Below are 10,575 nucleotides of genomic sequence, written 5' to 3'. Positions count from 1 at the left end.
TTATTAATTTATATGTGTAAATTTTAAAAAATATAAATATAAATTATATTAATTTATATATATATAAATTTCGATAAATATAACAGATACAAATTATATATTTTTGTATGTAAAATATTTATAAATATACGTGTAAATATTTATTAGCCATGTAATTACTCAAAAAATATCAACTAGAATTAACTCAAACATAAAATAAATATAAACGTTATGATATCATTATGACATCTTACGTAAACTTTAATTAATGAGATGAGTGACTTAAAAAAATTATTATGATATCAATTTTTTTTTAGTTAAATTGATAAGAGAAGATATACAAATAGTTATATATTTAATATATTTTATATAATAATTTTTTTTAGAGTTATATAAATTTTTTAATATTTTTTATTTATCTTATACTATTTTTTTTTAAATTAATAAAGATTGAATTCTAATTTTTTTTATAAAAATTTTGATAATAATTTTTTTGGTGATAATTCTGATAATGTATTATAAATTTATAATATTATTTTTCTTAAAATTTGAATAATTATATCACTGAAAGATAATTAATCCGTTAAATACCAGTCAACTCCATTATTACCTACTATATTCTGGTCGATGTAATCTCTTACATCATTTCATATATAATCACCGAATTAATAATTAAGTATTCTCATGATTCATCTTTTATCTAATTTGTACATCAATTAATAATTATTATTAAAAGTTTCAACAGTAAAACAGTTTATTAAAATATAAAAAGGAATGAATTTTAAATTCTATCGAAAGTAATACGTGTCATCAATACTTTTTTATCCTCCATTTTCCCCTTATGACTATTTTTTCTTCACTTTATAAAAGAAAACACACAATACCTTACTAGAAATCAAACATACATCATCAACTCTAAATATATTACCTAGCTATAATCCATGGCTGCAAATGGAGAAGAAGTGAAGCTCTTGGGGGTTGCCGCAAGCACATTTGTTTGCAGGGTGCAGCTTGGTCTCAATTTGAAGGGAGTTGAATACAAATTTGTGGAGCAAGATCTTGAGAACAAGAGTGAAGAGCTCCTAAAATATAATCCAATTCACAAGAAGGTACCTGTGCTTGTTCATAACGAGAGACCCATAAGTGAGTCCCTTGTGATTCTTGAGTACATCGATGACACTTGGAAAGTTAATCCTTTCTTGCCTTCTGAACCTTACCAGAGAGCAATGGCTCGTTTCTGGGCCAAGTTCATAGATGACAAGGTAACTCCAATCCAAATCTCCAATTTTTTCCCCTCCAATGTGGTTCTTTTAGATCCAATCCTTGACCACAATTATGATTTACCAGTTTTTTGGAATTCTTGTAACTTTTGGTAGTTTTAGTAGGTTTCGGTTAAGATATTACCTCTTCCAAAAATTTAAACTCAGAGCAAGTTACAAATAAATCATAATGTCTTTTAATATACTCTTGACGTAAATTTTTTTTGGGTTTACGACATAGGCTTCTTTTATCTCTTCTATTTACTTTCTACTATTCTTTTGTTTTTTTAAGAATAACAAGGATAAGACTTTTCAGTTATAAAATTTCTGATACAATGCCATAAAATAATTTTTCGATAAAAAAAAATACTTGAGGTATATCTCTGAATTGTTTCAACAATTCTTTTAAATAACTTTATTTATTTTTACAAAATTGAAATATATGTTAATATGAATGATGGCTATTAGCGATGCTCCTAATTAAGAGTTAAAAAAAGACTAATAAATATTTTAAATTTGTAAAATCAGGTTTTGCTTGCATCATGGACATCTGTTTTTACAAATGATGAGAAAGAACGTGAGAAGAATATTAGAGAATCAGATGAGGCACTGAAGTTTCTTGAGGATGAGCTGAAGGGAAAGTTTTTCGGAGGAGAGGAGATTGCGTTTGTGGACATTGCTGCTGTTTATATTGCATTTTGGGTCCCTCTGATTCAAGACATTGGAGGACTGCAATTGTTGACCAATGAGAAATTTCCCAAACTTTATAATTGGAGCCAAGAATTTCTCAACCATCCAATTGTCAAAGAAACTATGCCTCCTAGAGACCCACTATTTGCCTTCTTCAAAGCTCGCTATGATAATCTAATTGCTTCGAAGTAAACTAATAATATGTAGTAAAATTCTAAGTCTTTGAAGAAAATTATATGAACTTTTTTCTGTTATTTCGGAACATCTATTGTAATCTAGGATATTTCGAAGTAGTGCATTACTAGGAACGTTGGATCAAGCAACTCTTGTATAAATTGCACTTTGCTTGATCATAAAGAGGAACTGAATCAGCAATTGGTCCTAACACCACTTCAATAGAAGTGCTCGTTTGGGCGCCATTATTTTAATAAAAAAAATTTTTTTTTTAATAAATTTTTTTTTTTATTTTTGAGCGCATTCGGCAAATTTTTAATAGTAAAAATAAAAGTACTAAAAAAATAAATAAAAAACATCTTTTTTGAAAAGCTGTAATTTACATCTTTTTTTAAAAGATTTTTTTTCTTTAAAAAAAGATGTTTTTCATGTAATAAATAAACAAAAAAGTACTTTTATATTGTTATATCAAAACATAATTGATAAATAAAAAGATCTTTTTGTATGAGATATCCAAATATAAAATTACTTTTATTTTTAGATAAGATCCTCTAAAAAAAATAAGTCGAAAAAAGATATTTTCTTAAAAGCACGTCCAAACAAGCTTAAAATCCTTTTCCCGTCAATGCAAATTATTTGTTATAGTCTCAGTGAGTTATCAACAGCGTGAGATTTTTGTCTACGTTGTTGTTAGTGACTGAACAAGGAGTCCCCAAAATTCAGGGCAACAAACAAGCACAAATGATTTTGATGGGGAAATTCGTAAACAGAAAGAAAATTTCAAGTGGGTCAGGGAGCAATTACAACAAAATTTGATCTAAGGTGCATACATAAAAACAATAAAGGATGTTATATTCTCATTACACCTATGTGCAACACTCGGTCTCAAATAAACTCAGTGGACCGAAATCAAATCCTTGTTTCTTTTTCACAATTTTCATTTTTCATCATCATAATACAATATTGCATTTCAAAACCTTAATGTATAGGTGCATGTGATGTAATTTGGCTATTATTTCTCTTTGAGCTTTCTTTTCGGTCGTGCTCTTTGAGATTAAACTGAAATTTAATTGATGATAGTGTTCTAACATATGAGTAGTAATGGGTAGGGTAGGATAAAGTAGGACTTGGATCCAACCCTAATCCTATCCGAGAGTTGAGATTTTTATATAAACTCAACCCTATTCTATCTGGTGATTGAGAATATTCCAACTCTAATTCTACCTGTTCTTAAGCTGCGAGTACCCGATCCTACTGATAAACCACTATTTCATGGTTTATCTTGTACTCAATTGAGTGGATTTTATCAACTCTTTATCCACTTATTCATAATACTTGCATGGTTTTATATTTCCTTCCTGATTTTGTGCTATGATTGAAAACATGCTTCTTTAATCTTATATTTGCTTATTATTAATCCTCTCTTATTACCATTAGATGCCTTGATATGTGTGTTAATAGGTGATTTCAGATATTATAGGGCAGGAATGGCTCAGAGGATAGAAAGGAAGCATGCAAAAGTGGAAGGAATACAAGAAGTTGGAGAAATTGCTAAGCTGTCCAGCCTGACCTCTTCGCACTCAAACGGCTATAACTTTAGCTACAGATAGGGGTGGCAAAGCGGGCCGGCCCGCCCCATCCCGCCCCACCCCGCCTAGACCCGCCCTATAAACGGGGCGGATCAGCCCGCCCCGCCAACTAAAATGGGTTCAAAATGCTAGTCCGCCCCGCTTTATGGCGGATTGGCGGGTTGGCGGGCTAGCCCGCTTCTTTTTTTTTAAATAAAATTCATTAAAATTAACAAAAAAAATAATAATTAAAAAATCAAATACAAATAAAAAATAGTCAAATTATAATATAATTTTTTACTATTTTTTTTTAATTTTTAACTGCAATAAAATTGTTCAAAATAATATTTGTCAATAGAATCATCTTTATTTTAAAAAATAAGTCACATAATTTGAGCATATATACAAAATTATAAAATAAAATAAATAAAGTTAATAACTAAAAGAAGAATAAAAACAAAAAATGAAAAAAAGTGTTTAAAAATTCTATAATTATTAATTTTATAATAATAATCACACTTTTATTTAATAAAAAAAAAAAGAAAAATAAAAATCTTCGGCCCGGCGGACCGGCCAGCCCCGCCTTGCCAAAACCCGCCAATTTGGCGGTGCGGGTCTGGCGGGCTTTTTTAATTTAGCGGGCTCTAAATCCTAGCCCGACCCGCCTTTTTTAGCGGGTTTAGCGGATCGGCCCGACGGGCTCGACCCGTTTTGCCACCCCTAGCTACAGAGGTCCAAACGATGCAGTTTCAGTTGCGTTGGAAAGCAAACGTTCGGAGCTTCGATTTGATATATAATATGCTATAGTTTTCCTGACGCTAGGCGAAGCGATCACGTGATCCATGTGGCCGCGTCGCAGTGACGGAAATCCAGCGTGGTTGAATTCGAGACCAGCGAATTCTGGGCTATTTCTGACCCAGTTTGCGGCCCAGAAAACACAGATTAGAGGCTATAAAGTGGGGGAATGCATCCATTCATAAGGAGACTTTCACATTCACAATTTTAGGAGTAGATGTAGTTTTTAGAGAGAGAGGTTCTCTCCTCTCTCTTAGGATTAGGATTTAGGACTTCTCTTAGTTTTAGGAGTGACTCTCAATCCCAGGTTCTTTATTTTTATTTAATTTATGAACTCTTCCATGTTACATATAATTTTCTTAATTAATGTTATTTGAGGTATTTCAATTCATGATTGCTTTCTTTTATTTACATGATTACTGTTTCCCATCTGAAGATATTTTTATTCCAGTAGATTTACTTTTCTCCTTTTAGTTTTGGTTAAGAAATCAGTAACTCAGAAGTTATCCAACTCAACAACATAATTGATAACTGTTATCTTTGCTAATTGAACTGAGCTTCAATAATCCCAACCTTTTCTTAGGAAATAAATAGGATTCGAAGATCAAACTAATTAGTCCCTTGACTTTCCTTTACTTTAGTAAAGGTTGACTAAGTGGAATTAAGATTCAACTTTCATTGTTGTTGATAAGAATAACAAGTCTGGACTTCCAATTTCTCATATCTTGCCAAAAGTTTGTTTTACAGTTATTTACTTATTTTTATTGCTTTGACAATATACCTGTGCCCATTGCCCAAACTCCAAATTTCCCCAATTTACAAACTCATAACCAATAATAAGAACATACCTCCCTGCAATTTCTTGAGAAGACGATCCGAGGTTTAAATACTCGGTTATCAATTTTAAGAGATTTGTTACTTGTGACAACCAAAACGTTTGTACGAAGGGATTTCTGTCGGTTTAGAGACTATATCTACAACGCGACTATTTTTATGAAATTCTTTACTGGCAAAAATCCTAACGTCAAAATGGCACCGTTGCCGGGGAATTGCAAACGTGTGCCTTATTATTGGTTATTGTAAATATTTGCTTTTTATTTGTTTATTTATTTTTATTTTTGTTTTTATTTTTGATTTTTTCATAAATTAAGAGGTTATTGGTTTTTATTTAATTATAAAAAAAATTTTTCAAAAAAAAAAAATTTCTCGGTGTTCATCTTGATCTTCAAGTTGTTCTTCGTGTTCATCTTGACCTTCAAGTTGTTCTTAGTTGTTTTCTTCGTTTTGATCTAAAAATTTTTAAGTTTGTTGTCATTTTATTGTTTTTCTCTTTCCTTATTGAATTCAAAAATTCAAAATTTAAAAAAATCAAATTTCAAAATGCAAACTTAAAAATTTTCAAAATTCAAATTTAAAAATTTTCAAATTTCAAAATTCAAATTTTAAATTTCAAAAATTTAATTTTCAAATTTCAAAATTTAATTTTTAAATTCAAAATTTAAATAACCTTTTAATTTAAAAAAATTGCTTTTATTTTTTTTAATTTTTATTTACTACTATGAACTCTCACCCCTTTGGCTATGAGTCTGGTTACAATTATGTTGCAGGAAGAAGAAATTACAATGAGAACAGGCATCAAGGTTGGAACAATCAAAGATGGGAGGAGCCACAAGGATTTGATCAACCCTCATGGCAACAACCACCTCCAATGGACTATCAACAACCACCTCCATATGCCTATGAACCCTTTCCTCAATATGACTTTGAACCACCAAACTCACAAGCCCCTTTCCGCCATTCACCTCCATATAACCCTAACCCACATCCACCATACCAACCACCCTATGAACCGAATGAGCCATACATAGATCCACCCCAACCTCCATTGGATAACAATACACTCATCTCTAACATCATTAGTCTCACCTCTACACTCCAAAATCTTATATCCCGCATGAACCAACCCTCTACCTCCAATATTCAACCCTCAAGCTCTAGTACACTTCCTTTTCAACCACATAATGATTTTTTCATCCCATCACTACCCTCCATGGAAGAGCACCCACATCCATCAATCCAAGAGCAAGATGATCCCAATTATGCTATTGATATGGAACAGGAAAGAAGGAATCATCTTCGCGAATCCATACTTCATAAAGAGCTAGAGGAGACCCTTGAAGATGAAAGAGTAGTTGAAAGGAGTTGTCATGGAAAGAAATTCATCGAGGATGAGTACAATTTTATACTTAAACAACTGGACAAAGCAGCAATTATTAAAAAGAAAAAAGTGGTTGCAGACTTAAGAGATGCTGTACCTCCATTGGAAAGTCCAGTCACAGAGCCTCCCTCCATGCCCTTGGTGAGCAATGAAAAAGAGATTGAATTGGAAGAAAGCTACTAAGAGGAAGAGGTTAATATTAAAGAAGCTTGCAAAGAGGTGGAAGTTTTCAGAGAGGAGCACAGGGGAGTGGAGCTTGCAATTTCACTAAAAATACCTTCCCCTAAGTTGCCATCATCCTTCACAACATTCAAGTGGGTAAAATTCATATCTCTTAGCTTTCTAATTCCACTTGAATATGGGCCACTGGAGACGGATGGTCAACTTAGAGCTCTTTGTGGCATAATGAGTAAGAGGAAGATGGTCAGTGATAAGAATTGTCCTGCAAGGTTCATTATGGTTGGAAGATTTAAGTTTAAACGCAAAGGTTGGTGCAAAGCTCAACTGAATGGGTCTAGGAAGTTGGTTGGACGCTTCAGTGAGAATTCTAAGGCTGAACCACCCGGACGGAATCATGATAATCAACTTGAAGACGGGTGTAGAAACAAGATTTGGGATCCCGGAGGCTACTGGAATTACAAACATTGGTGGAGATTCCTGGATGAGTTCAAGCACAAACTACCATAACAGAGAGCTCACCAAATGTCCAACTTAAGGACTTTAACTAAAAGTGCTAGGTGGGAGACAACCCACCATGGTATAATCATTCCTTTCTCAATTTTAATTTTATTTAGTTTTATTTGTTTTCAAGTTTTATTTTATTTTATAGAACCTGGAGTTTTGCATCACATTCATATTAACACTGCATTCTGAATTTTCTTTTCAGATTAAAAAAAAAAAGCAAGCACGTGACGCGGCAGCGTCGCTGACGCGTCCGCGTCACCAGTGCGTTAGGAGGAAAAGAAATTGAATAGAGAGTTACGCAGGAGTAGGGCTGGAGGCATGCCAATGGCACAAATCGTCCCACGCGACCGCGTCGCTGACGCGGCCGCGTCATTTGCAAAATAGCTCCCCCACGCGTCCGCGTCACCCACGCGACCGCGTGGCCTTGTAAATCGACATAACAAGGGTGTATGGCCGAAAGTTGAGCTGGAATTGGGCTGGACCCGTGCTAGCAACACAAGCCATGCCACGCGAACGCGTCACTCACGCGTCCGCATCATATTGGAAATAAGGCCACCCGCGCGATCGCGTCGACCACGCGATCGCGTCACCCTGGATTTTGGCAATACTAAGTTTTGAACAGAGAGTTGTGCGACCGCGAGGCTGCACTCGCGCCACTAGCACAAATCGAGTCACGCGATCGCGTGCCCCACGCGTCCGCGTCACCCAACCTTATCGCGCACCATGCGACCGCGTCACCCACGCGACCGCGTCGCCAGCGTCGCACAACCTATCCAGATTAGTGCCAATTTTCTTATCTTTTCTTTTCTAATCCTAATTTCTTCCTTCTCTCTCCTTTCTCACTTTCTTTTTCTTCTTCTCATCCTTTTTCCCTCTCATTTTATTTTATTTATTTGCATACTTTCATTCATTGCATATTTTTATTTTTCTAAATTTATTATTTTACTATTGGTGTTCAAATGTTCTTATTCAACTGTTATTTCTTTTTTGGTATTATCTTGGTGCTTATGACTTGTTTTATTCTGGTTAGGTAATATTATTTAAATCAATGCCAATCTTTTATACCTGTCTTACTTTTGTATTGATTTTTAATTTATATTATCTTTCCTTCCTCACTCTCTTCCCCATTGTTGCATATTCTGCACCACTGGTATGCCATGGCTTCTATTATTTTCTCACGTACATGTTGAAGCTTCCATGTAAATGAGACCATTATCATTTGGCATTAACCTACCCATACTTCATTTATTTTCTTATCTTTATTACTGGGTTACTTTTTCTTCCCTTTTTCTTTCAGGATGGCCACCAGAAAGAGAACCGGAAGACGTTTACATGGGGAGACAGACAAGTCCATCTGCACAATCCTTAGAGAAAAGCAACAGTTGAAACAACCCGTCCACCTGCACATCTCAGCATGCACCGAGGACGGTGCAATCTTTAAGTGTGGGGAGGTCGATACCGATCTCCGTGGGTTAGTACATCCCTGTCTCAACATCAATGTTTTAATTTTCTTCATTAAATTAGTTGTTGCATTTGCATATTTATTTGATTTTATGCATTTAGTTACTGCTTGGTTAAAATAATAAGTTTCTTTTTAAGACCCTATCTTTGAAAAATTTCACTAATTTAAATTAAAAATTTTTTTTTTATTAAAACTTGTTTGAAGTTGTATTTGGAACATGGTTTTGAGCCAAAGAACACACAACCTGTGAGATTTTGAGCTTATTTATATGGTTACATTATTTAACAATAAATTTTTATTCTTGTGTGTTTTCTTCACTATGATTGCAATCTTAGCTTTGTTCCATTCTATATGTCCAATATTTAGTATATTTACATGCTTGCATATGATTGAGGCCATTATTTGTTATTAGCTCACTTATCCCAAATAAACCTACCCTTTAAATCACCCTTGTTAGCCACTTTGAGCCTTTTAATCCCCTTCTGTTCTATTTTACTACATCACTATCCTTAAGCAGAAAAACAAAAGTAATATCCTAATTGAATCTTTGGTTAGCTTAAGATAGAGATTGTGCATCAACTAAGTGTGGGGAAACTGTGGGAACATGGGTTAATAAGGGAATGTATCATGTTTCTAATTTATTTGAATATTGGAAATTTAGGAACCTACTCATGAAAAACCAAAATAGAAAAATAATGGAAAATCCATGTGCATTGATAAGTTATGTTTGCTTTTATGTTAAAAAAAAGAGAAAAAGAGAAAAGAAAAAAAATACATACATATATATATATATATATATATATATATATATATAATATAATATAAATAAATAAATAAGGGGACAAAATTACCCCAATGCTAAGTTAATGAAAATATCAATGCACATGTGACAAAAGTAAAGAAATATCAAAATTTGGTACATGAGTATGGGAATCATACAAAAGTGGGAATTATGGGTAGCTAGGTATGATTTTAAAGTTATATAGAGTGTATGTATGTTAGGTGAGAACTTAGGTTAGTCAAAGATTCAAATTATAGCTCACTTAGCCATATATATATCCTTACCTTTACCTTAGCCCCATTACAACCTTGAAAAGACCTCATGATGTTTGCATTTGTATGCTAAATATTTGTTAATTGGTTAGATGAAGAACAAAGTTTTAGAAAGCATTATTAGAGAAGACTAAAGTGAATTATCCTATACACTTGAGAGATTAGAGTAATATACACTTCCAGTGAGGGTTCAATGCTTAAATTCTATGTTTCCTGCTTTCATGAGCTGTCTTCTTACAAGTTTACTTGCTTTTTATTGTATGATTTGAATTAGTGGAAATTGGTTTGTATTTGTCTTGGAGAAAGTATTTACTCTTAACCAAGTAGGTAGAAACACTTTGCATGTAGTTGCATTCATATAGATAGGTTACATTTCATACATTCTACTACTCCTCTTCACCTTTATAGCTTCTCTTGAACTTAGCATGAGGACATGCTAGTGTTTAAGTGTGGGGAGGTTGATAAACCACTATTTCATGGTTTATCTTGTGCTCAATTGAGTGGATTTTATCAACTCTTTACCCACTTATTCATAATATTTGCATGGTTTTATATTTCCTTCCTGATTTTGTGCTATGATTGAAAACATGCTTCTTTGATCTTATATTTGCTTATTATTAATCCTCTCTTATTACCATTAGATGCCTTGATATGTGTGTTAATAAGTGATTTCAGATATTATAGGGCAGGAAT

General features: G+C 33.3%; 1 protein-coding gene across 1 annotated transcript; it reads left to right on the top strand.

Moving 5' to 3' along the window:
• Window positions 1–853: 853 nt before the first annotated feature.
• LOC107639454 (putative glutathione S-transferase) lies at window positions 854–2,305 on the top strand. The gene is made up of 2 exons (XM_016342953.3): window positions 854–1,241; window positions 1,767–2,305. Exons 1-2 carry the CDS (start codon window positions 921–923, stop codon window positions 2,118–2,120), a joined length of 675 nt encoding a protein of 224 aa, XP_016198439.1. The 5' UTR covers window positions 854–920; the 3' UTR covers window positions 2,121–2,305.
• Window positions 2,306–10,575: the final 8,270 nt, after the last annotated feature.

This window comes from Arachis ipaensis, chromosome B4 (assembly GCF_059453495.1).
Source record: "Arachis ipaensis isolate K30076 ecotype BB chromosome B4, ASM5945349v1, whole genome shotgun sequence".
Classification (NCBI taxonomy): domain Eukaryota; kingdom Viridiplantae; phylum Streptophyta; class Magnoliopsida; order Fabales; family Fabaceae; genus Arachis; species Arachis ipaensis.
Note: the sequence above shows the minus strand (reverse complement) of the source record. Positions and strands in the feature narration are given on the sequence as shown.